This window comes from Gymnogyps californianus, chromosome 14, assembly GCF_018139145.2.
Source record: "Gymnogyps californianus isolate 813 chromosome 14, ASM1813914v2, whole genome shotgun sequence".
Classification (NCBI taxonomy): domain Eukaryota; kingdom Metazoa; phylum Chordata; class Aves; order Accipitriformes; family Cathartidae; genus Gymnogyps; species Gymnogyps californianus.
Genome location: NC_059484.1, coordinates 12,992,368 through 13,018,880, shown reverse-complemented (window position 1 = coordinate 13,018,880; position 26,513 = coordinate 12,992,368). Strand labels below are relative to the sequence as shown.

General features: G+C 42.0%; 1 protein-coding gene across 1 annotated transcript; it reads right to left on the bottom strand.

Annotated features, from left to right (window-relative positions):
- Window positions 1–89: 89 nt before the first annotated feature.
- Window positions 90–25,644, bottom strand: LOC127022170 (T-cell immunoglobulin and mucin domain-containing protein 4-like). The gene is made up of 18 exons (XM_050905618.1): window positions 25,490–25,644; window positions 23,147–23,491; window positions 22,486–22,536; window positions 20,527–20,606; window positions 20,209–20,265; window positions 19,329–19,443; window positions 18,669–18,708; window positions 18,190–18,269; window positions 12,700–12,753; window positions 8,367–8,711; window positions 7,118–7,233; window positions 6,808–6,997; window positions 5,749–5,838; window positions 4,188–4,247; window positions 2,500–2,555; window positions 1,775–1,859; window positions 1,265–1,295; window positions 90–162 (listed from the first exon to the last, which is right to left on the bottom strand). The coding sequence occupies exons 1-18, from the start codon at window positions 25,536–25,538 to the stop codon at window positions 90–92; spliced, it is 1,917 nt and encodes a 638-aa protein (XP_050761575.1). The 5' UTR covers window positions 25,539–25,644.
- Between the last annotated feature and the right edge of the window lie 869 nt (window positions 25,645–26,513).

The following is a 26,513-nucleotide window of genomic DNA, read 5'->3' as shown; positions in this document are numbered from 1 at the left end:
TATTTTGAGGGCTCATAACCATCTCTCAATGCAGCATGAAACAGGCCCTTTTTATTTTCCATGGCATCTACAGATGATGTAGGAACTCTTCACAGGGAAAAAATGCTGTTTTCTCCTTCAGCGCCACTGAAAACTTTTTCAAGGTCTTCTGCTGGTCCAAGGCTGTAGTGAGAAGCATAGATCACTGTGGATGGGGCAAAAGCACATTGCTGCTTCAGAGCATCCTTTCTTATTTGTAACGTCGGCAAATTTCCATTGAAACAGAGACCAGAAGCTACTAAGTCCACTGACTTCAATGGTGCAATGCCTACTTTTTACATCGGAGAAGTATATTTACCTTGCTTGCGTTCTTCTCATGGATAGGAAAGGGCTGTTCAGATCTTATAGCAACAGCTGTAGGATAACCACCATGGGATTCAGAAAAGAGTCCCTCCTTGGCCCCCAATCCTTATCTCCTAGGTGGGGCATGCAGTGGGGGACCATCTACCGTTGAAAAATAACTGGTCTTTGGCAAAGGGATGATACTTCACTGGACTACCCTGTGGTTTGTCTAGAGAAAATCCTTTTTTCAAGATAAACCAGAAGACATGAACTTATCAGTTACACCCGCACAGGGTGACTCATCATACTTTCATATTTCATATCTGCCTCAAAACGATCGCCTCAATGATCACTTCAGATACTTCAGTGTGACCCAACCAGTGACCTCACCAGTGTGAGAGGGTGCAGTGGCCCCATGAGAGGTGCAAGATTTATCTAGCGGTGGAAAGCCCGGTTTGCCACACTGCTGCCATGTGCCCTTCATGGGGCCCATTCTTTGTGTATTAACATGAATTGCCACTCCATGGAGGACTGTCCATAAATCCCTGATCCCTTTCTGAGCAATCATTTTGCCGGTTGATCATCATAACCATTTATCTCTTAATTTCTTTAAAATAACCCCACCAGGGTCATGCTCTGGTATTTGATCAAAGAATAAAGCAGACTAGGTAATTCCTTAAGCTGGGGTTACTACTTAACAGTAAGTACCAGTTGCTGAAGTTCTCCAGTGCTCTGGATGTCTGTTCATCGCTACATAGCAGCAGTATCTAGGAACCACTGTTTGCTTTTCTGGGGTGAAGTTATCTGAAGCTTGCTTGTAATACAACTTTGGTAGTCAGCACCACAAGCCCATACTACACCCATTACATTCAGTGGCCAGTACCTTCCTGCCTCAAAGAAAAATTACACTGGAACTTTTAAAAGAAATTACAAAATGGATTACCTTTTCATTATAAACTTCTTTGTGTGTTTACCTAGAAGCAAAATAATATTAATGTCACAAGGGCAAAAAGAAATCTATAATTCTAATGAATCAGTCAAACAAATTCAGAAGCAAAGATAGCAAGTTGCAAAATTTCTGTGGGCTAAGCAGGAAAGAAAGGATCTCATTCTGATTTAAGTTACACTAATATCTATCAGGAGCAATTCCAGGAATCTACGGGACCACTTTACTGTAAAGCAAGAGCCAACAAGATGAGCCAGACCTGCAACAAGTGAGTGAACAGGTTCTTTGCACAGGCTTCCTCCTGCTGCATCCCCACCAACTCATGCTCCCTGGTCTCCTCATGGTGACACCGTCCTGGAGTAAGGACAGCAACCCCCATAAAATGAACAGAGTGCTGTCACAGGGGCCATGGCAGATTTACCAGAAGATTAACCAGAGATACAGAAGGACATCTGCACTAGGCCAGCATTAGAAACATTAATCAATTATGTGTTTAGGGATACTTACGTTTCCAAATCGACAATGAGAGCATCAATATGAAAAGAATGGACACCACCATGAGACAGGCAATGAGAATGGCATAGATGGGAAACTGGAAGGGAGAAGAGAAAAACTGAAAAGGCTTTAGAAGCATGTTTACTTCAGACCTATTCACGCAGGAGTGGGTTGCCCTAGTGACTAAGAGCTCTGAAATATCTGCATTGGGCTGGAGTTTGCAACGCTTTGCTGAGCTTGCCTGTACAAAGTATGGAGAAGACACATCAGGCTGATCATGATAAACAACATGAATTACCTGTTAAGTATTTAATAAATCTTCTTCTGAAGCATTTGAGCCTAGATTCATCCCACTTAACATGAATTTCTTAATAAGGTGTCTAAAGTAGGAGCTTAATCACCCTCATCCTTCTCTTAATTAGAGACAGGGAAGCGTAACAACCCTCCTAAGTTGCCTTTTGCCTGGTCACACCCTGAGGATGCTACCTCTGCCTCTCTTACAGAGGTGTCAGCGGGATGAGGTTTTTCTGAAGTGTCCAGGCCAGATGGGATGGTCACAGGCTTTGGCTCTATCCACTAGAAAGATGAATAGATAGTTCCTGAGCTTCTAAACAAAAGTTTAAGCTGCTATTTGCAAACACTGTCCCTTTAGTATGAATACACTGAAAATCACTAGTATGTCCTGCTGTCCTTCTAGCTTCTAGTTAAACACTCTTGAACCTTAGAGGAAGTTTTACCTTATCTTCATTATCATCATGTTCCTCAGCCTTGACATCTGAACTTGTTGAAATCTCTGAAAATAAAAGAGATTGAAATTATTACTGGCACAGTCACCTGAAGGAGTGAGGGCCACTGTGGTTGTCACTGCTTTAGTCAAGGAGTAATGAGCTCTTAGGGAATGAGGAGGGCAAAATCTGGCCCTGAGCAGGAGAAATAAAGCATCTTGCAACAAAAAGGGAAAAATCTGTTTCTGCCACAAACGGTATATCAGGCAGTCATCGGGAAATGTCAGTCTTCAAGGAAAGAGGAGGCTTCCCAGGGATAGCCCATGAAGCAAGACAGTAGAAACTTGTCTGCTGTGAAGTTTTCACTTCTGTAAGCATGCCAAGATGTCGTAGAGAGCAGAGGTAGTAAACAAGGTACAACTAAACAAGGAACTGCCTCAGTTTAACTGTGGTCAGACTTAATGTGTGATTGCAGTTTTTGAAAGCTGCATTAGTACTGAAAATCACAGGAAACATCTTTACGTTCAGATAACTTACCACAGATTTAAGAAAGCTCTATGAATATGATGCTTTTTTTTTCTATCTAGGGATATTAAGAATAATTCAGTTCTAGTTTTCTAAGCTTTGGAAATAGGGCTGAACTAAATGAATGCTCAAGAACTCTTGCAGCAAACTTTTCTGCTGTTATCCTATAATCCTACTCTCTTACTTTTGCTAGTGAATTTAAAGTCACAAGAAGTTAATCTAGGCTTGGGCCTTGACTTATCATGACCTCATGCTACAAAGTACTGAAGTATTTAAGTATTCAGAGCACTTGATCTGTCACAGGAAGCACCCAATGTTTAGCAGCATCTTAAAACCAGGGGAGTCACTCAGCTTAGTGAATCAAAACCTCAGCTTACATCCTATGACAGGAAAGCTCCTATGCCTTCAGTCATGCCCTAATGTGTAGAAAGACTGTGATGAGTAGTGCTTTCAAAGGTTTGACAAGAGAACAACCACGGAGCCTCCATCTGAGCAAAATGTACCAGGAACCAGATGAGTCATTTGTCGAGGTATGTATATACAACACACTTGTGGTGCCCAAGACCACAGCCGAAGGAAACTTTAAATGCATGAGACACCCAGAATGTCACATGGTGATGGGGGTGATCACATGGTCACAAATAATCCCATTAGAAAAAAAAAATCGCTTTTTTTCTCTTTTAACTTTTCAGAATATGTTATTCAGGGAATAACCTAATCTCCCCCAAATTTCTCAGTTCTGATCAGCTCTCTATGAGAGCCGAGTTGATTTGTCTCCATGTACCAAATAATGTGCTTGCATTTTATCAAAGACATGGACAGGGCATGGGTAGCTCATATGCATGCAACTGTAGCTAGAAATTTGCACTGGAGTAGAAAAGAGATTACAGCTAATAAGCACTACAGCTAAACAAATATAGGTAATAAAACCCTAGCAAGTGCTAAAAATCCCAGGGATACGTGAACATTGCATTTTGCCATACGCCTGGTTTATGACACTCCTCTTTCCCTCTCTCAGAAGAGAAGAGAACTGTAGTTCAGCAGAACTACCCCCAAATACACAAGAAGTGCATATCTCACTCTGACATGTGCATCCTACAAGTCAAAATAAAACTTTCTGGCAGCACGCTGCAGCCTGGCTGATGGGAACAACTTTTGCTACGTACTTTCCATACCTGAAGGAGCAAGGGTTCTCTTTGGGGTCTGAAGTGTGGTTCGCACTGGCGGGGTTGTTGCTGGGGGACAGCAGGCAAAGACAGAAAAGAAACTAAATCAGAGCTTGGTCAGCAGGAACCAACTGCCCCAGCTAACCCAACCTATATCTGGCACGAATTGTGCTTGGAGATGGAGGGCTCTCTCAACCATGGGTTTCTCTCCCAGCCACTGTGCTAACATCAATACAGAGTTCAGCAACAAATCAGCCTTCCCTTACATTACAATAAGGCTGAAGTTGGTCCACTTTTAGTGCATTATTTCAGAGTAAAAGGAGACTGAGTCAAGAACTTAACTTGGCTTACGGCTCTTACTAGACGGTGCTCAATTACGCTGCAGCATTTTCACACATTGTGACAGTTTGACTCTCAGAAATAGCACGACAAGTTTTTGCACGGGTGGGAGTGTACATGACTCACATCATAAGCACAGTAGGTTTTCTGCTGTTATTGCTTTTGTGGTGGCTCTTTCTAGCCCACAGTCACAACTTAAGTTGCCCCCAGAATCCCAGAGGTAAGACCCTTTGCAAAACTCCCTGTTTACAATGGCAGAATATAGGCGTTATCCAGAACTATATCAGAAAGATGACCAGTGAGACAGGGGCGAGAAACCATCACAAATGCTCAAGAGACCAGTTTAGTGTCTTCTATGAGCCCTCTCCACGGGCATTAAGGAACAGTTTCCTAAACTCTATTTCTGCTGTAAGTCTCTAGGTCTAGCAAAAGAAGACCTGCAAAAATCTAAATACTGTGTTTTTAAGAATGAAGAGATTCTTGGCACTAGTTGAAACTAAAAGGACTCTCTTAACAGCCAAATATGACATGTTATCCTTGAATTTTAGCTTTCCTTTTCTTAAGTCCTCATTTGAGGGCATCTGGTGAGCAGGCTATCACACCTGGATAACTTGAGCCATTCTACTTCTATATTTGACTGAGAGACATAGAGTGCAAACTTCATGTAAGTTTGTTCATTTCTCACATATGGTATGATTTTGTATACCAGTTCTTTTTCTCTCGAAGGAATGACTGATAGTTGTGGTAATTGCCTGCTGCTTTCCATCATGACCAAGGACACATGTTGAGCACTGGAGAGCTGAGCCTGCAGCCACATCTGGCTGAATATATTCAGTGAGGTTCAAAGCTCACAACACTCAGGGAGGACTTAAAACGGAAAGCTCAATGAACTCACAGCGATGACAAATCAGATATCTGAACACTCAGCTTAGATGGTGACAAAGACCAGTTCTTAACTTCTCTCAGACCTGAGATAGCTGACAGTAGTGAGTGAGTGACTCAAAATCTACTTCCTTTGGAGGCTTAAAAACATGTTTTTCTCAGCTGTTGTTACATCCTGATTTCAAACAATTTCTGTGTGGATCCCAGATACCTCTTACTTCCAGGTGCAATGAATAGCTATCAGTATGTGTTTGGTACACTCTTAAGAATAGTCAATACTTTTGTTTATGACAACTTCTTCATTTCTCTGAACATGCAACTTCTGACCTTGCAACGTTATCCTACTCACCTGTAGTTGGCATGTCTTCCACCATGAGAGAAGTGTGAGCACTTCTAGTTCCCTCTGCAGTTGGAAGTGTACTTGGGAATTCAGTAGTCACTGAAACAAAGTAACAAGTAATGCTTATAAAGATCACTGATTAGGAAGGTCTTCATATGGTGTTCAGAATTGCTTGCACAGTTCTGCATCTGCAACTAAGAGGTGAAAATCTGCATCTTGGTTTTCATGTCTGCAGCTCATCCTACCCAGATAACTGATGTACTTTACTAGCACGGCCAGTGGTTAGATGTTTTAACTGTTCAGCTATGGATGTAATTAATTGTTGCCAAGTTTAACTGGGGTGCGTTGTTATGGTTGGAAGACAACAGATGATACAGAAAAGCTGTCCTCAGAGGTTCAGGTCAGAAAGAACTTCAAGTGACAGAAGACCCCAAAACTGTACAAAAAACAGCCTTGTGTGCAGACATCGGTCTGTGGAAAAAAAGTCACTGATGTAGATAAAGTAGCAACCTAGGAATGGTTAGGATGATAATAGGTCACTCTGATCGACTAAATATTAACAGCAGCCTTCATATGGGATAACAAAGTAAGTACTCAATTTTAAGCATGTTTTGAATTCTCACTGACTTTATTGCTCAAGCAGAACATGCTCTAAACTAACCTTTTCAGCAGACCATTTCAATTGTCTTTCCCAAATCAAGAAAAAAATTAGTGCATAGTTGAGTGAATCCCTCTTACTCCATCCCAGGTGCAGGACTTTGCATTTATTTCTGTTGTACTTCATGAGGTTTCTGTCACATTATTTCTCCAGCCCATTAAAACTCCTCTGAATGCAAGCCTGACCCTCTGCTATCTTGGCCATTCACCCTGATTTGGCATCATCCACAACATTTGACCTGTGTTTCCTTAAACCTACGGAGACACACCTATAAGCATCTCAGAGAAAACTTCCCAGATACAAATGTAAGTATCTATCTGGAGAGTTTCTGTAATGCCAGAGTCAAGCTAACACAGATCATCTCTGCTACACAGAAAAAAGAAAGGATTGGTGCTGGTTACCCTTTGTACCTCCAGGAAGAGGGACAGACTCTGCTGTGCAGAACATGTTGTCATCTTCAGTCCTCATGTCAGCTGCTTGGAAATCAGTTGGAAAATCTGGGAGAGCACTGATTGTCACCATAGTTGCCGGAAAAGTATCATTTGCTGTGACAGCAAATGTTGGGGGAGCAATGGTCTCCAGTGTAATTACTGCTGGAGGCTCCGTGGTTGCAGGGGACTCGGTGGTTGCAGGGGACTCAGTGGTTGCAGGAGACTCGGTGGTTGCAGGAGACTCGGTGGTTGCAGTTGTTGCTTCGGGGATGGTGGTTGTCAGGAGGACAGCAGTCTCTGTTGTTGTTTGATGATCAGAGGTTGCTTGGGGAGCAAAAGTTGTTTTTCTAAAATATTTGGGGGAAACAGGAGCCTTTCTCGTGGTGGTTGTCATCACTGGAGGGGCTGCATGGAAAAAACATAGCCAAGAGAAAAGCTAGATCAGAGCATTCACAACCGACCCTGAGGAAAGCCAATGCAGAAATGAATGAAAATTATCTAGGTGCTAAAATACTGAGAATGAATGTGGGAGAGTCGCTATTTAAAAAGGTTGTTTAATTAGCAGAAAACGTGCCCCAGCCAGAGCAATTCCCAGATTTACAGATTTGCTTTTTTTTTTTGGTAGGTCTCAAACACCCCCTCCTTGACCCTCTTACAGAAATGGAAGGGCCACAACCTTGCATGGTAGAACCCCAAAACTTGCAAACTTTGTGATTTTGCTTTTCAATGTCCTCGTAAAAATAGAGTAAATAAAATAGCTCAATTTTCAGCTACAAGTGTCTTGCTAATCTTTTCAATCGGTCTTTTATTATGAACTCTGTTGCCCTCAAACTCAGGGATAGACATGGGATTGCAGCATTTTTCCCCCACTCTCCTGTTGTATCACTTACAACAGGCATACAAGAGTGCTGTGTACATCAGCACCAATTGCACTCCTGAACACGCTGTAAATGTCAGAAAAAAATTTGTCTTTCTGCAGTGTGGAGAGTGGGTACCATCTTTTTTTCTGTGCTTTGCAATGCTTTTCAGCCTCTTCTTGACTTGTAAGACCCTTACTTTATCCTGCAGCTCACCAAAATAATAGGAAGGGAAAAGTGTCCTTCAAGACTCTGAGACAAAATTTCTAAACATGTGGTCTCCTTATGACATGAACCAAACAAAACCATTTTTGGTGTTGGGGTTCACCCCAAATGAAAAACTGAATTTCATTCCAAGGGCTCTTCAAATGATAAATCCCTTTTTTAATTCCATCATCTTTTAAAACATCAAATATAGCTAGACAATGAGAAATTAAATATTTCATTTGAAAGACAAAAAAAGGGTAAAAGTTACTATTTTCTCATCAAAACTGCTCATTGAATGTGATTCAAATTGGCAACTGGTTGCAGACCTCCCTCGAAAACCATTAATTTAGGAAAAACACTTTTTGCCAAAACAAACAAACAAACAAAAAAAGCACACATAAACTCCAATTTTAAATTTCTATCCAGTGAGAGGTTTCTCCCTGCTGGCTGTGTCATGAAGGTCCCCAAACTCACCTCTCACCACCTCCAGCCGCATGTTCTTTTTGATGTCGTTGAACCAACCTGGGATCTCTACGCGGCAGCAGTATGTACCTGCATCTTCTGCCTTCACTTTTGCAATCGTGAGAGACACATCTCCATAGGAAATATAGCCCCGGAGACTGTATCTCTGAGATTTTCTGAACGTCACCCTATTCCCCGTGGTGTGCAAAATTTTGTTATTGCACTTTGAATTTGGGCACGGGCCTCTGCCCCAGCACATATCAGAGATGTCCTTCTGTCGTGCCACCTGGTAGAAGCAAGGCAACTGAACAGGTTGCCCTATTACTCCTCTAACAACAGCTTCGGATGCAGTGGGTGCTGTCAAGGAAGAACAAAGAAAGATGAGTGCTGGCAGCCTCCGATGCGTGACTCTTCCTATGCAACACAATGAGGCAAGAAAAGAAACACTCCTGCCTGCAGGCAGGCCACAGTTACTGACCTCCCAAGCCTTCCCCTGGAGCCTGTGGCAGCTAATGGCCCGGGGCACTACGGGCAACAGCCAGGAGCTCGCAGACATTCGCTTGCTGCTGGAGGGCTGCTCATGAAATACATTGCTCCCATCAAACATGCGGTGAGCGAAGCTGAGGCCTGTCGCTGGCAGCCCGAGCGCAGACTAGACCTGTGCAAATGGAATTTGGGAACTCTGCTCCCATTCGATTTCCTCGCCTAAGAGAGTGTTTGAAAGTTGTTCAGAATCCTGGTGTGAAATACATCTGGTTTTCTCAGTCCACCATCATCTCCTTCAAAAAGGAAATGCTGTCACAGTTGCCTTTCACTGACAGTCTCGATAGCAGGGTCCAGAATACCTATTCACGTGTGAAATTAGGGCCTAATTAAGCTGGCAGACCAGTGGGATCTGTCTATGGGAACCTGTTCTCAAAGTGCACTGCTTTTTCTGTTTCTGAGCAAGCTCTGCCAACAATCCCACTTACCTTGCAGAGCCCTGTGTACATAGAAGCTTTAACTGCTAGCGTTATACTGATGTTAAAAAGAGCATAGACATGCTCTCCTTGTGCTCTCACTCTTAATGACCAGCTTTACTTGGTGTTTACAGCCAATACCCACCTTAGCATCTGGTTTGAATCTTTGCTACATATTGTTCCCTCTTAACTGTCTATGCAGTTCCCAGATTGCCCTAAAAGGGATTTCTTCTTCATGAAAGACACTATACAAAAAAGGTTCTCATACAGGAACAAATCTTTTCTGGTTTGCATTTATCTAGTCTGTGTCGGTCCTCCTACCTTGTTGCCTTTTTCCCCCATGTTATCATTTACATATGGTGGAGCAGGAACTGAGGGACCTGGGGAGCATCCAGATCTGGTCCTCTGCTGCAGCAAGAGGATCATCCCGCAGATCTGGTGTCTCATGGCCAGCTTGCTTACCCCAAAGAGGACTTACAGCAGTTGCTGCTATTATCACCAGCTTTGGCCCTGGTTTGCCAAACATTTCTATTTTGCCAGCTGTTGGAATGCCTTTTCTTTTTGGCATGACTCCCAGATAGCAAACAGATGCTTCCAACTGTGTCCATGTCTCTTTTGTTTTGCCTTTAATGGACTATTCCCCAGGTGAGGTTTTAGTCTGTGGCAGGCTGCCTCATGACTTGTTATTGGGATGACATTTCAGCTTCATTATTGCTTATCCCATTGGCAAGATAAGCCAACTTGTTCAGGTTTCCACAGCTCCAAATGCTAAAAGAGTAGAGGCAGACAAAACAACATGCAATATGGTGTGAAGGGCAGAAGCTTTTGCAGTGAAATGAAGGTAGGATGTGCCAAAAAATGAATTCCTGAATACAGGATAAGGCTTTGCAAGATGGCTGCTTGTTTTAGTCCTTGGAAAGGGTAGGTTCATTTGCCTTGTTACAGCAAAACAAACAGAGAAAACAGCCTCTTTCTGTGATGACAGAACAAAACAGTTCATCCAGTTGACCTTGAAAGTATACCTAGGGGAGCAGGGGGTTAGTCACTGAGTGGGTTAACACATATTTTCAAGTCACCCCAACAAAGATATGTGTAAAACCAAGACCAGCTTGAACTGTTCCTGGAGTTAAGGTCACTGCTGCTTGAGGAAAAATGGGCTCATCTTCTGTTCTTATTTCATCCCAGTCCTGCACAGCACATATTGCTTCATTAAGCAACCCTTTAAAAAATGAAAATTTGCCTGCTCTTCTTTTTGAAAGAAGCAGAGCCCTGAACTTATTAAATAAATAAATAAAAAGGAGAAGAGGGAAGACACAAGGCACCAGAGTGTCTCCAGTCAGTTTCCCACCAGTATTGGTGCTAGAAAGTTACAAGTTTTGCAGTTTCAAATCCTCTTTTAATTTATGTGAAGCTAATGTTGCTAACATCTGCCTGCACTGCAGGTTGGTACGGTAAGCTTCAATACCACAACAGCCTTGATTCAACAGTATGAATCTCTGCAAGGACTAAATAACTTCCCTCTCAGTTGCAGCCTCTTCCACAGACACATTTTCCAAAAGAAATAATAAATAGGACTGAATGAACATGTCTTCGAAATTAAGAGGTTCCTGAGACTGTTATATTGTGACAACCTAGTCTTACTGTGAGAGGAATCCTACCCTCGTCCATGGCAGTGACCCTCCTAGGCATCCAGATTTGACCCAAGGCACCCTGAGCATCAGCTATGCCTGGGTAGTCCCACTGAAGTCAGTGAGGTTTGCCACTCTAAGTCCTTAATCCAAGTGAGAGAGAAATGGACTCCAGATACTTAATGTATCTTCCAAAATAGAAAGGGGTATTCATAATTGTTCAGATCATACAGATATACACATATTTATAAATAGTCTCTCTTAACCAAACCTCAGTGACAGTTGGTATTAAGTGGGAACTCCAATAGTTGCTGCCGTAGTGGTCTTCTCTCCCATAGACTGGTCATTGGATGCACAAAGACATACAACCTCCAGCCAAGACAGCTGGTTGAAAAAGAATTTTTTTTCCTTGATCTAGTTCTGGAATAATTTTCCTTCTTTGTAGAAGACACTTAGCATCTTTTCCCTATCAACTCAATATTTTTGTATTTCTTCTTGAAGCTTCTGTACTGATGAAATTGCAGAGAAAATTACTGATAAACAGAAAAGAAGCATTTAACTGCCCACTCTGCTGGTTCCCTGAGTCTCAAGACTACCCATTCTCAGCACTGAGCCGAGTTAAAGAGAAAGTAAAAGCCACTCTCACCCTTCTGTAGCTCTGCATATAGGAAAGTTTTTGAAAATAAGACCACATGGAGGTGAGTACCTCCAATTTCTTTTGAGGCTGACGATATGGCAAGGAAAGAGCTCCCCTGTTTATTCTGCTGAGACTCGCAAAAGACAAAAAATATTATGCAATTCCCTGGGCTACATCAAAGTGCTGGCAAAGCTCTACTTGTGCAGCAGACACCGTGGAGGTTGTGTTACCTTGCCTCAACAAGGCACGGATCACCTCTTGCCCCTCAGTGTATCTCACCACTGACCAAACTTTTCCACTACTTTTCAGATCAATTTAAGCACATCACAGTTGCTGTAGATGTTATACATAATATTTCACCCTGGCAGAGGTTAGCCAATTAATATTTAGTCCTCTGAGACAGAATTTCCTGAAATGCCTAAGTGATTTAAAAGCACAACTCCCGTTAGGAGCTCATGGCCCACTGAAAGTGGGTGAACCCACATTCCTGAGCCACCTCAGGCAATTCGGAAACTGCATTGCTGATGCCTAAATGCGCAGGCAGAAACGTAGCCGATACCAACCACGCTTCCAAGACCCAGTCTCCCAAGTTACTCTTCTTTGACTTCTATCTCTTTTAGGATTCAGACTTTAGATGGGTGAACTGAACACCTGGGAGTAAAAGGAGAGGCATCTCCAGCCGTGATTTCCCATAGTTGGTTCATAGCAGCAGACAGCCCCCAGAGTTTCAGAAAATCCTTTCTTTACCATGCATATACATTCATTACTCTGTCAATATTTCAATTCCCTAGCTTGGGCTGTGTCAGCACTGTAGTGTGGCGGAGAGACAGATGAAGAAGCAAAGCCAGCAGTACACATTTAACAGTAGTAAAGAAATTAGATAATTTGGGGGAACGGGGGAATCAACCAAGCCTATACACAGAGAAAACCACATGCATTAAAAAGAAAAAAAAAAAATTCTCTATTAGTATTAACTCAGTAAGTTAGGAAAACTTTTGAAGTTCTGTATACAATTACAACCTTTTTTTCCATTTTGTTTTCACAAAACAACTGTTGCTGGTTTTAATTTTCCAAAATTGTTGTTTTCTGAGCAAGCGCACAAAAAGCAGGTGAAGACTCACCTATAAAGATCTGTATCATAATCCAGTGAAACAGCACAAAATGGGACATTTTAGCTGACGGAGACTCCAGGGCAGCGAGTGGAAGGACAGAAAACTAGATCTTATTCTTTCCAGAGATGCTGAGTGAGCCCCACTGAAGTCTCATTTCTCCATTTCCAGATTTTATGTACCACAACTGCTTCTTTCCTACACTTCCGGATAGACGCCAGTCAAAAGAGGTGATTCTCCTGCTATATTTAGCAATGGTACAGCCTCACTTTGAGTATACTGTGTGCATTTCTGGGCCCCACAATTTAAGAAGGATGTGAAGGTCCTTGAATGCATCCAGAGGAGGCCAACAAAGCTGGTGAAAGGGCTGGACGGCATGTCCGATGAGGAGCGGCTGAGGACTCTGGGTTTGTCTAGTTTAGAGAAAAGAAGGCTGAGGGGCGACCTCATTGCTCTCTGCAGCTTCCTGAGGAGGGGAAGAGGAGAGGGAGGTGCTGATCTCTTCTCCCTGGGATCCAGTGATAGGACGCATGGGAATGGTTCAAAGCTGCGCCAGGGGAGGTTTAGACTGGACATTAGGAAGCATTTCTTTATCCAGAGGGTGGTCAAACACTGGAACAGGCTTCCTAGAGAGGTGGTCGATGCCCCAAGCCTGTCAGTGTTTAAGAGGCATTTGGACAATGCCCTTAATAACATGTTTTAACTTTTGGTCAGTCCAGTGGTCAGGCAGTTGGACTAGATGATCACTGTAGGTCCCTTCCAACTGAACTATTCTATCCTATCCCATTCTATCCTATTCTCCTTTCTCTTCCAAGACAGCATGGTACTAACACCAGAGATTTCAACATACTATTTGTTTTGCCTTTCCATGGAACTCTCAAGGCCCATTACCGTTCTGTGGTGCTGAGCAGCAAGAACAAGCTCTGTGCTCTTACACTCCTAAATATTTGGCTTAGTCGCCACCTCTGACTTTGTCTTTGCTTATGTTTTCCTAATCCCTTCATTCCCCCTGATCCTGCCTTCTGCTTGAAGACTCCCCTCTTTCTTTCACCAGCTTCATATTTTCTATTTGCAAAGACAGCCTTGGAGAGACTCTCACAAATATTTTCTTGCCAAAAAAACGTCCTTCCCAAAGATCTGCAACACCAACTCCAAGAAATACTTTTTAATCTTTCTAACTTTTTTTTACTCTTTCTGACCAATTGATAAAGAAGTTCTCTGCAAGTTCTTCTCTGGAAAAGATGAGTAATAAAGCAAAAGTAATTCAAGGCATTAAGGTCAGGAATGAAGAATTGCAGACAGACAAAATTCTGTGCAAATAAATGTAGCATGGTGCAAACGGGAGAAGCAATTCCAAGTTCAAATGATACAATGATGGGCTTTAACCAGACATTAACCCCTCAGAGAGGAGATTTTGGGCTTATCATGCGTAGTCAAGCCCATGAAAATATCACCCCTCTGCTTGGTAGCATTAAAAAAGACAAATCAAATTTTAGCAGTTATGAGTAAAGCAATAGAAAATGAAGCAGAAGACAGCATTACACCACTGTACAAATCTACGTTGGATCCTATGTATAGTTCTAGTCCCCTCAAAGTGTATGTTAGATCCAGAAAGAGTTCCAGGAAGGGCAAAAAGAATGGTGGAAATTATCAAGAGCTTCCACAGGAGGATTAGATAGGTAGTCCAGGATGAGTCAGCCTGGAAAAGAGATAACATGAGGGGCACCATGAACAGGTCTACAAAATCTTCAGTAGCACAGGAAGGTTAGAGAGGGATTAGTTGTTTGATATCCCCCACAACACAGCATCAGAGGACTCTTGTGCTTGCAGACCTGCTGGACTCAGTAGTACATTGGAGTAGGAGGCTACGTCTCATTAGCATCCTCATCCATCACACCATCACTACGTTACAGGGGCAAGAAGTAGATGCCGAACAGACTAGGCTCCAGCAAAGTCAGGTTTCTTTCACCAGCACGTAGCCAACCAATGCTGCTGTAGCCAACTTAGCAGCAGATTCAAGCAGCGTGAAGCCCAGAGAACTATTCTGAGTTTATACTGAATCAAAGTGATGCCACAGTGCTGCTCTGTACCTTCACGTGCTTCAGTGAAGCATAAACAGCAACCAGTGGGGACAGACACAACAGCAGAGCAGTGTCTTACTGTCAACATTATAAGGCAGGTTAGCCAGCAATCAGTAAAATACCGAATTTGCTATATTCTACCAGGTACAGTTCATACAATGCCAAGTACACACAGCCCAACTATTCTGTGAACAGAACTAATGAAACCTGATGTGTCCAATATCCTGGAGACTTTTTCCCTGCAATGATCCCAGTTTCTCCTTTGTCTCCCATTGCTCACCATTAAGCAATGGCTGCAAGCCCATGCCCAGCTGATGCCAGCCAGGGAGCAGCTGAATCCCACCTGGGGCACAAATTTGGATCTTTGTCCGGCTACCAATTTCCATGAAGCTTGTCAAAACAGAATTGGGTCAGTATGTTGCAGGTGACTAGGGAAGGAAGAGGATGAACACAGCATCATGTCAGCTTTGTTTCTTTAGCAAGACTGGGCTAAATGCAGCAGAGTGCATTGAAAAAGGCCACCCAAAATCCAAGTGTGCTGGGAAGAACCGGAAGAATGTGGCTTGCTTTCTGCTTCTGTACTGCTATCTAGTGGCTTCGTGCAGGCAGAAACAGAAAGGCAGAGACCTGTCTCAAAAAAAATCAGTTTGCAGCTCGCTAGTTAGCCTTATCACACTCAATGTGCTGCCAGTTTGTATACAGCTGGATAATCTCTTAATGGGTGAACGGGCTCCAAGTGCCACCTGCACATCTCTGGGGCTCATTTTGAAATGCCTGTTCCAAGATCCACTGACATGAGTGGAAGTAATGAAAAAGTACAGGGAGCTTCTCCCTGTATGTATTTGTATGTATTATACTGCATATCCAAGGTGAAGTTCCTCCTCCACACGACTTTTGCAGAGTCTGTTTACCAAGGAACTGCACAGCACAAAGGAAACTTTAATCGAGACTTTGGTTATCAGATATTCTAGAACTTTATTTTGCATGAAAACTCTCTGATATATGAATTAGTCTGAATTAGTCTGTAATATTAAGAAAAAAATCCTTATGGGCAAGCAGTTTTCATGATTAGCAGTCTTCAAGAATGGTCCTCAAACTCCTTAAGAGCATGAGTGGTTGGAATCAGATAATTTTGGAAACACCACACTTGTCTAACTCTGATCCCAGTACAGATTGATTTGGTAAAAGTTGCAGAAAGCAGAAATTGCTGAAGATGTTTTCTGAGATCTAATTCAGAGACCAGATCAGACTTCCTCCAGCTTCGGTCATGGGCTAGAGTCCACAGCAGCAACATGCTCAGCCAGGCAGAAGGAAAGCACCGTCTGCAGTGAGGTCAGTCATTTTAGTTCAGTAATTGTTACTAATAGTCAAATACAAAAATACAGTCTAACAATAGTAGCTTCTTTCTAGTTTCAGTACCTTCTTACGCAAGGCAACACGTGACATGAAGACAGAAAATGGCAGAGCTGGTTTCCTCCACCGCCTTTCCTGGGCTAGGGATCAGTAGTCACCTAATATCTGTGCTCCCACACGGAGCTCTTCAGTCAGCCATGAATTCACCTCCACATTTTCAACTTTTTTGGCCTGCTGCAACAGACAGCCCCAAGGCAACGCACAGCACAAGTGAAAGTACAAAGCACACCAGGGTTACCTATCCCAACTTGCTTTCCATTTCTTCCTTCCTCAACAGGATGAGGAGCCTTTTGCTCCTTCGTGAGTCTTTGCAAGCACACTCACCTGCAGTATCCCACCTTAGCCAGGGTCTCCAGGACTCCTGGGAGGAAACGCTCCCCTCCCCAGCCTGCTCAAGCCCTCCCATCTCTACCAGTTGGGGGAAGGATGGGTACCTGCTCCACTGACCCCAGCGTCCTTAAAGCACAACCAGACTGTTGCCCCAAGTGTCTCAGCTGTTAACATAAATACCTACTGATTTTATTATTGCTCCTTTACGCCTCATTGGATGATACAGCTTTGTTCCTCGCATGACTCCCTTGAAAATTATGAACTCAATAATAGAAAGTTTGCAGTAAATCTGCAAGTCTTCCCTGTGGCAGCAGTGCCTGCTTTAGGTATTCCACACTGCTGCTTGGGATGAGCTTCAGGGCAAAATTTGTACTGACTGGTATTTGGTAAGAGTTGGTCTCTCCTGCCTGTACTACTTTTCTGCTCTTTCAGGAAATCCCCGGCCTCTGTTTAAAAATGCATTCTTAAAAACAATTGGGGGAAATTATTCTTCCACTTAAAGCTGATTTGGGTGTGTTGTGTCTATTGCTCAACAACGCATAAAGTGTTGAATCATCCTCATGGGGCTGCCTCCGTTTATTTAAGTAAATGAAAGTGTAGTGTTGCAGAGTATAAAAGCTGAGAGCCAGGTCTAACTGAGGAGCAATGGAGGAAAGGCACTAGGCCACAGATACTCCCCATTTATGAGCTAAAAGCCATCAAACAAATTCAGCATAAGACATTAGAGTCATTTGGTATCTAGAGGGGTGCAAAGGCAGGGCAAACTTTCAGCCAATATTTTATGCAACATCCATGATTCTTGCACAAGCTAAGAAAAGTAAGAATTTAATTCCCTTTACAAAGCAGTTATTTTTTGTTCAGTTGTTTTAGAGGCCTAGAAGTGAGACTTTCAACCCTGAGGACTTCTCAGGGCATAAGCGTGCCCAAGGAGAAAGCCACAGAGAAAAAAGATGACGTATTTTGCAGAGGAAAACGCATTTAGTCATGGTTCTCTGAAAACAAGCTGTGAATATTGTCCACATTGAAGTACTGATCCTGTGGGCTCCAAGGACATCCCATGACAGGCAGAGCACCGATAGCTCCTCCAGATTTAACTGTGGGTGGACAGGAATTAGTACATTACATTACCGAGCTGTTACCAGGACTGGGTATAGCTGACTTCAATGAAAATTCAACTAAATGCATATTGAAATACTAATACTACCAAGTTTTTCCATATGTTATCTTTGTCATGGCAGCTATGAGATTGCTTCTGCCCTCTGACAGCATGGACTTTTTTGTAGCTGGTAGATAACAATACATAGTAAAGACAAACTTTTTAAAAACCTGTGTGGTTTTCCTTTTGTGATGGAGTAGCCATTCTGGCACCTCCTTTTTTTTCCAAAAAGGAAGAGAGAATTTGAAGCAGGTAATAAATATAATGGTAACTTTCTTTAGGGTTTGATAAGTGGATTCTGGAAGTTTCCATTCAAGCCAGTAGGGTTTCTGTTTCTGGAACAGGCTGATAAAGTTTTTAATTAGAAGTGTAGCTTTTATTTATTAGAATGATGTGAATAATGCTTCAGTAGTCCAGTCATGTTTAGCTGCTGAGCAAAGGGAGCAGCTAACATTTTGCAAACTATTTAATGTCCCAGCGATGACAAAGGCAAGCATGCATACAGTCCTTAGTGTATTATATAAATGTTTTCCTCTGCATGGATCTCATCTTCCAGGGCACTATGGTTCCCTGCACCTTCTGGCCTCCAAAACGCAACGAAGCTGCACAAAAGAGTAAAAACCACGCTGTTAAACAAAAAACAGACAATAGAAACACAGAAGAGCAGATAGCTAAATCAACCAGCTCACTGGAAAAATGTAAAATATGCAAAAACACTTATTTAAACATGACTAATAATGAATCATTTTTCCACTTATGAGACAACCCACACTTGAAGTTTGCATCCTCCCTAATGCAATGAACTGACAGTTATATTCATTTTTGCTTACTAACTAATGATAAGTAGCAGGATTTATTAATTTCTTTTTGCAATGTTTCCTATTAACTTGAGATTAAAAAAGAAAGTCTAAAGTATGTGATGCAGTGGTCAGCATACTGACAACATTTTCTTTCTGCAACCCAGTTTGTCCTATTAGCTAAAGCAAAAACAGAATACTTACTTTGCAAAGTCACCCGTCTTCTTCGTATTGTATAAATATTCTAAGGACCATCCAGAACGAAAATAAAGAAAAAAAAGAAAACAAATAATTTTTTTTAAACCATCAGAAGCAAGTAAAGTGGCGGGTTCAAAAAGAAAATTCAATTCTAAGAAACTAAATAAGGGAACTTTAAGCAAATGTTTTCAGTATAGGAAATCCTCATTAATTCCATGAGATCTAATTCATACGGCTTGGTCTGACCAAGAGCCTCTATGCAGAAAGTCTGGCACACAAAAATATTGGATATAGTTATATGAAACCAGAGCCCCTCCCATTATCATTGGGAAGGACTAGGACATGGCAACTGAGGAATAGGTAGCAGAAAATGAGTGGGGCAGGAGAGGTGGGCTTGTATCACGCAACTCCTCACCAGACCCTGGGTCAACTGGTTGCTAAGGAGTCTGAGATAAAAAGCGACGAGACCACATTCACACTTTGCTGTTTTGTGCCCCAGAGGCTAACGGGGAGAGCTGAGCAAGCGACCACAGCGCAGGGCACAGAGTGAGGCCGTCCAGAGACCTTAGCTCACTTCCCTGAAGCAGAAGACGTGTGGCATCTGCCACAGCTGTGATTAGGTGTACCTGACCAATCCTTGAATAACCACCTGTGAAAAGTACTTACGTCTAGTGAGGAACAGAGCCAAAATAAGGATGGCTAGAAGTACCGCACATAAACCAATCCCAATGTATAGCCCATTTTCTGAATACTGCTGACTGGGAAGTGATACAGACACATTCTGTCAAACACAAAACAGAGGAGCGTCAGTGGCGCTGACAGCAAGAAGCCCATACAGTACCCAAAGGCCATTTGTGTGTTTTGCAATCCTGCAGTAAAAGTACACTGAGAGCAAGAGCCTACTTTGAGATACAGGACTAGTTTCAAGCAGAATCACTGCAACAGTTGTGTGAATCATGCTGTTAAAAACATTATTTTTTGAGATTGTCAAAGAACCTGAAGTTATGACAAATCCCATTTGTTCAGGTTTAATAATATTTGGTGAATATTTTATTTTTTTATGATTAAAATATCTCGTGATGTCACATCCTCCCACATTTTTGTCAGGTTATTCAGTAGTTATTCAACTTTATTTATACCAATAAGTAAATAAGCCTTCTCCTTCCATTAGTCTTTATTTAGCCAAAACTTCTTTCTGAAGCCAGCCATTAGGTATCTAACCTCTCATTAGGAACTCAGGCCTGGAAAGATGCTGAAGCACAGTATGGTCCCTGACTTACATTCTGCACATGCAACAGTATGAATGCCCACAGCACATACTGCCTTGTAGTACGTCACAGCAGGCCTTCCCAAAGGCTAGCTTGGCCATCTTGTCTTGCTGATAAAATTTGGGTGATGTTACTGCCTGTCACCCTGCAATATGTGCTGGAGGACTCAGCAGGACAGACACAGAGCTGCCTGTTTGAACCCCATTGCACAGGGAGTGCAGGGCATCCCTGTGCTGGCAGGTGGTCCAATTTCAACTCTTCCCCATATCCTGCCATACCTGCAGGTTTGTGGTTACATCCGAGCAGTCTGAGATGCTTGAGCAGGGGCCAGAGGCCTGAAAGGCAATATAGATGTTGCTAAAGCTCTTCCTTCATTAGTAGGAAGTACTTTATGAATGCAAAGCAGGGTGGGTTTTTTTCCTCTTTAATAATGAACACATCACTCTTTCATAAGCACTAAACATGCAGACTACAAAAAAAAAATTCTTTTGCAATCAAACTGAATCAGTACATTACAGTGAACTGTAGGGATGACTCAATAACCTCTCATGTCTATCCACTTTGTCTAGGTATGTTACAGCACAAGAGATGCTTACAGTCTGAGGAGCTTCTGAAGCAGAAACCGATGGCCACGTTCTCATGATGGTAAAGGATGATTCGCTGGTGCTCTCGTGAACTGAGCAAAGGCAAGACAAACACATCACTTGCACACAGAACCATTCTGCCTTGACAGAGAGGAATTTGTACTACTGACTTGGGACCTCCAAACTTAAGTATCTCTCTATTAGGAGTCTTGGCTCTCCGTATTATAAAGAGGTTGGTGCCTTCAGAGGGCAGGACAAAACTCCGAATATTGGAGCCTCTGCTGCCCTTTTCAGAGCTTTGAATTCCTTCCAGGAAACACTTAGCTTTTGCTGTTATCTCAACACAGGGCCTACAAGGACGGAGTTACCAAGGTAGGCATCTGTTTTTGGAGCCAAGAAGAGGCAGTGGATGCCCAAAGCAAACTTAGGTTATCTGATGAAAACTGATTAAGGTTAGCTCAGGGCCTTGAAAGAGCAAGTGGTGCAGAGTTAGAGAAAGCAAGTGACACTTTTAAAGTCCCAGACAGCTCTACAATAAACAGACTGAAGTGTAATATATTTGCATAAGGACCTGCAACATATTTTGAGGTAATTTCCCAGAGCAAAGTTGTTCGCAATATTTAAAATTCAGAGCTACAAACTTATGTCTTCCATATAATCAGTCTCAGTTTCTTTATGTGTTGTCAGATGATATACAACTCTCCTAAAAACAAGATCTCCTGTTCACACTATGACAACCCCAGCTGGTTCCTTTGATGTTTTAAATTGTTACCCTTATCCTAGAAGCTTTATTTTGAAAAGGACAGGATCATCTGCTTCACTGTTCTCTTCCATTGGAGATGCTGGAGTATTCCTACATTAGAGGCACAAGGCCACCTGCCTTTTGTAGTCTCCTGTGTGAACATGCACGTATTAAGTTGTATTCTGAAAACATAAAAAATTGTTCCACCAGCAGCTAAGGAAGATGTCACAGGGTTAAGAAAACCCGTGAGTTCTAAGATTGGAAGCCATGTTATGTGCAACTAGAACAGAAACAGTCTGAGAAAGTTTTCACTTCTTCTTCCAAAACGGAAATGCAACTGTTGTAACATTTTAGAGTTGCTTAGCTGGAAATATCCGAGCTGGATGGAGAAATACAAATGGCATCCCTGATTTTGCTGTCAAAATCCAGTGAATAAGCTATTGTTACACTATGAGCTCTCTTGTGTACTAGAAATTAAAGTTGTCTTTTTCAGACTGAAAAAGATGCAGCTGAGTGGGTATACGATAGAAGTCTATAAACTGGTGAGTGGGATGGAGAAACCGAGTGAGAAATAGTTGTTCACTGTCTCTTCCACTACAATGAGGGGCCTCACATTATTAAATATGCATAGGCTACAGAGAACGTGGGCAGCCTCTGAGACACACATTATATGAGGGTAGAGGAATACTTTGGCGCTGTATCACAAAATTACTGCCCTGTTTCTATGATCCTCCTTAATCATCTGCTGTTGACTGCTACTGAGATAGGATCCTGAATTAGATGCACTTTTGAGCTAGCCCAATAAAACTATTCTATGTTATAGAGCAACAAATAAATTGATTAAATAGTGGGCACACCCAACTCCTAAAAACTTGTGTTTTACTGTTCATGGGATGCATTTCCAGAAGACGAGGTAAGATTTTATACCACAAAGAAAAAAACATACCAAAACAAAAGCCACAAGAAAAACAATGCTTGCAGCACCAATAAAACATCTACTTAACCATAACACCTGGAAGCAAACTTCCTCCCATGTACACATGTTCCTTCTGTTGGACTCTCTATATACTGTCAGGCAGAATTTAAATCTAAGTTCTGATCTCTGGTTCTATGATAATGTTTAATAAATTTTAGCCAAGACATTTCTATCATTTTTTTTCCTTCCTAAGATCCCCATTTGCAATATAGCCTATATATGCTATTGAGATTAATACTTGGATAAAAGTTACCTGAGGTCTGTTCAGAGGTGTAAGTGTGAGGACTTGCAGTAGAGATCCTAGCTGATGTTAAAAAATAAAACAAAACCAACATACATTATAATTAATCTTAGTGTGCATTTATGTAGTGAAAAAGTGTTTCTATAATAAAAAGTTGCTAGCACCAGCTATGCAAGTACATCTGTCAGCCACTTGTTCCATATATTATCATGCTTTTTACAAACAAGAGAAAAACTAAACATCAAAGGAAGAGTGGATTAAAAAAGTGTCTATACTAATTTTGCGTCCCTGGGCTTTACTCTGGAATCAAGCAGGGAAAATGAAGCACCGTTTTCTATGAAAAGGGTGCAAGTATAACACTTTGGATGAATTCAGTACCCTATGCTGCCCTTTCTCTTAAATTCTTCAAATAGTGCTTCTAAGAAAGCTCAGTAGTGCTGTGCACCATGAAACGAAGCACCATATCCTTTTTTTAATTGCAGTGACTGCACTGGGATTACAACAATGCCAAAGACAGCTTAATTTAAACAGCACTAAGAGCAGATCTGCAAAGTCCTAAAGATCAGTCCTATAGATGATTATAGGAATCATTTCCACCACAAGCTTTGAAATCCAGACTCAACAGGAGATTTACCACAATAGTACTGACACAAGAGAGCGCGTCTGCACTCACCTGTCTCTATCACAACCTTGTGATTACTTGTCTGATCATTGAACCACCCTGAGATCTCCACGCGGCAGCAGTATATCCCACTGTCTTCTTCCTCGGCATTCACGATCGTGAGGGACACGTCACCCATTGGCACGTTCCCTTTCAATGTATACCTGCTGTTGTACTGCTCTGTCACCTTCCATCCATCTGTCCAGATAATGGTCCGATAACATTTTGAAATAGGGCAGCTGTCACGACCCCAGCACATTGATGTGATGTCTTGTGTCCTCGTAACACTGTAAAAGCAGGGCACAGTGACATTCTGACCAACCTCTCCTTTCACAAGTGATCCCAATACTGTGGGGCCTGTGGACGAAAAGACAAACGTAGTTGTTGAGCACAGTGCACACAAGTGGAAGCTTCTCGCACATCTTGCATGACCCGATACCTCCCATCTTGCAAACACCACTAGGCATTGCTGGATCGGGTTTTCCACAACTAGATGTGAATCCCAGCAGGACTGACGCAGTGAGGGATAACGATCAGGCCAGTGATTTGTTCAGAATGTGTCTCTAGCCAGAGAAAGAAGAAACACACTTTCTGCAGCCTCTGCAGGTAGGCAGAGAGGTGAAGAGAGAACAGAGGTTGGATCTGCACAACTCGGTGGCTGCACTTTAGCCATGTCTGGTCTGTTAGCTCTTTATTTTTTTCCTTAGTTCAGATTTAATCCAAGCCACACATGGGGGAACAGTAAGACATTGACTTTCATTCAAACCATTGTGGGAAACTCTTCCTCCCTTTCAATGAAAAGCCACCAAACGGCAGGTTTCATCAGAATGATCACTGCTGAACGTGTTTCCTTTTTCTTGCCTACTGACAGATTTTGCCTATTCCTATCAGAAGAGATTTTTCAGAGCTTTTCTGAGAAATTTTATACCCTCTTTTTTCACCACCTTACTTTCTTCCCTCAGTCTTATGCAGTTTCTAACTTGTTTGGTTCCCATTAAAAGTCATTTTTCACATTTCCAGAAGGCTGTGTCATGCTAGTCAAGTCAAAACAGTGAGACCTAGCAGCCAGTAGCCCATTCATCACAGTGAGATAGTTTCTTTTGCTGTGTTTAGACCACTCCAGTCAATATTCCCTTTAGGAGGGTTTTAATAAAAGCTGTATTAAGTGCCAGCCAAAATCATTTGTGCTCTGGTGATCCAGTCATAGCCATCCTGTAACCACCTTCTTCTAACAGGTTACACAGTGGGGCTCCTGAGGTGCACACTCTGTCCGTTTGTACTTCAAAGAAAACCGTTTGCCATATACTTACCACTACACATTTCTTATCAAGTTCAGTAACATGGGATCACATGTGTAAACATTTCAATCTATCCATATTAACATTTCAGGGATAGAATTCTCTGCAGCAAGTACAGGCAACAAATTATCTCTCTTAAAAGTCTAGCCCAGTCTATAATTAGGAAGGGAGCTCCCCGAGGCAGGTCCGCGAACACGCGCCGGTGGATCCCGAGGACTGTATGGCTTGATTGCAATTGTCCCTTGTGAAAAAGCTGTTTTCCCCAGCTCAGCTCAGTCATTTTCCTAACCTAAGCTATTATAGTTAAAAAGTCTGCATTCAGAGACTTTGCCACAATAGCATACTAGAAACTAATCTCTGAAAATAATGTATTTTATTTAATATAAAAAAGCAAGCTCTAAATGAATCTCATCATAAAAGGCTTTATAAAGAACTAGAAGAAATAATATCTGTAGTATCACTTTTCTTTCTACTACCAAATTTTTAATGTCTATCTGCCTATATTAGTACCACCCTGCAACCTGTTGTTTTCAGTGCTATTGCCTTTAATAATATTTTCCTAGGACTGCTTTCTCAGAAAAAAAAGGAGAAACTATCAGTTTGTCCCAATAAATTTCATATTGGCTAAAACACACCAGAAGCCACAGTTGACCTTTTCTATGTCTTCCTAAGCATTCACCTTCACAAAGCCTGTTGAAGTGAAATATCCTTGTTTTACATCTTTTCTAAAATGATTTAAAGTTCTCTGCTCATCTCAGATCATCATCTAAAAAACCCAAAAGATCATTCGCTAGTAAGACTAGCAGACAGCCCAAGAAGCAGCATCTTTAAAACCATCATACCCTCAACATGATTTTGTTTTAAAAAGGAGGTAAGGCCATCAGAAGACTATTGAGCCACTGTGATAAAGTTCTATTCATAACACAAAACTGCAGTTTGTGCCATGTGGCCACTCTTCACGTTGTAACATAAAATCTCTCTTCTTGCAACCCTCAGAAACATTGATGCATGTTGCCTCCATCCACCTCCACCTATTGGTTTAGGCCCACTTAGTTACCTGTAAACAGGATCAGAAGAATCCAGTTCATGCAGAAATAAGAAGACATTGTGGCTGAAGACAAGGAATAACACTCCTGTTCACCCTTCGGGCACCTACATTCAAGAAAACTTATCTTCTTTGTAAACTTCTGGTTTTACTTTAGTATGGCATCTTCAGATACAGCTGAGAATGCCCTTTAGTCTAATCCAGACTGCCTTTCCTGTGGTTAGTCTGCTAGTCTCTAGCAGCACAGCCAAGCGCTGCTGCTGGTAGCATAGACAGCTGAACTCTTGCTGACTGTGGTTTTGACTAAAAGGCTGAAATATTTAGTAGTACGTCAGAGATCTACTTCTCGTTTTTTCCAGATCTGCTTGATTACAGTAGATGAAACTGATGTCAGCACCACCGAGCTGACACAACTCTCGGTAATTCATTGCCCTATACTGCTTCCCACACCTATTTTTGCCATAGCAGACAGAATTTGGATAAGAGATTACATAGGATATGTAACAGACTGCAATAAACAGAAAGGACTTGGCAAAATAACAGATTCCTAGGAAGAACTACTCAAGCATTTAATCATAAGTTTCTGGTTCTAATACTTAGAAGCAACTCAGAGCATCTTTAGGTAAATGCCATTTTCTTTGTAGGCTATAATTTGGTAGTATTGGAAAGCTGTCCTACTGTTACACAGTTGTAGCCTAATAGAGTTGCAGTCTTTTTTCATCTGACTTAAAAATTCTGTATGCATCTGGGCTTTTGCAATATAAAGTAAAACATACAGAATACAGAGGTCACTTTAAAAGTAGTGTGGAAACCATGTCATCCCAGGCTCAAGGCTCACTTCGGCAAAATGTTGCTGAAATACAGCTTTTGAGAAATGGTGCTCCCTGGTCACTCTCCCTGTCCCTGGATTACCTAACTCTTCTTGAGGACATCTTGTCTTTTTACATTGTTTGGACTAGAACTGCAGCTGTGACCAAGTATATTCGATATAGGGCCAACAGATGTTCTTTGCTGAAGCAACTAACCTACCTCACAC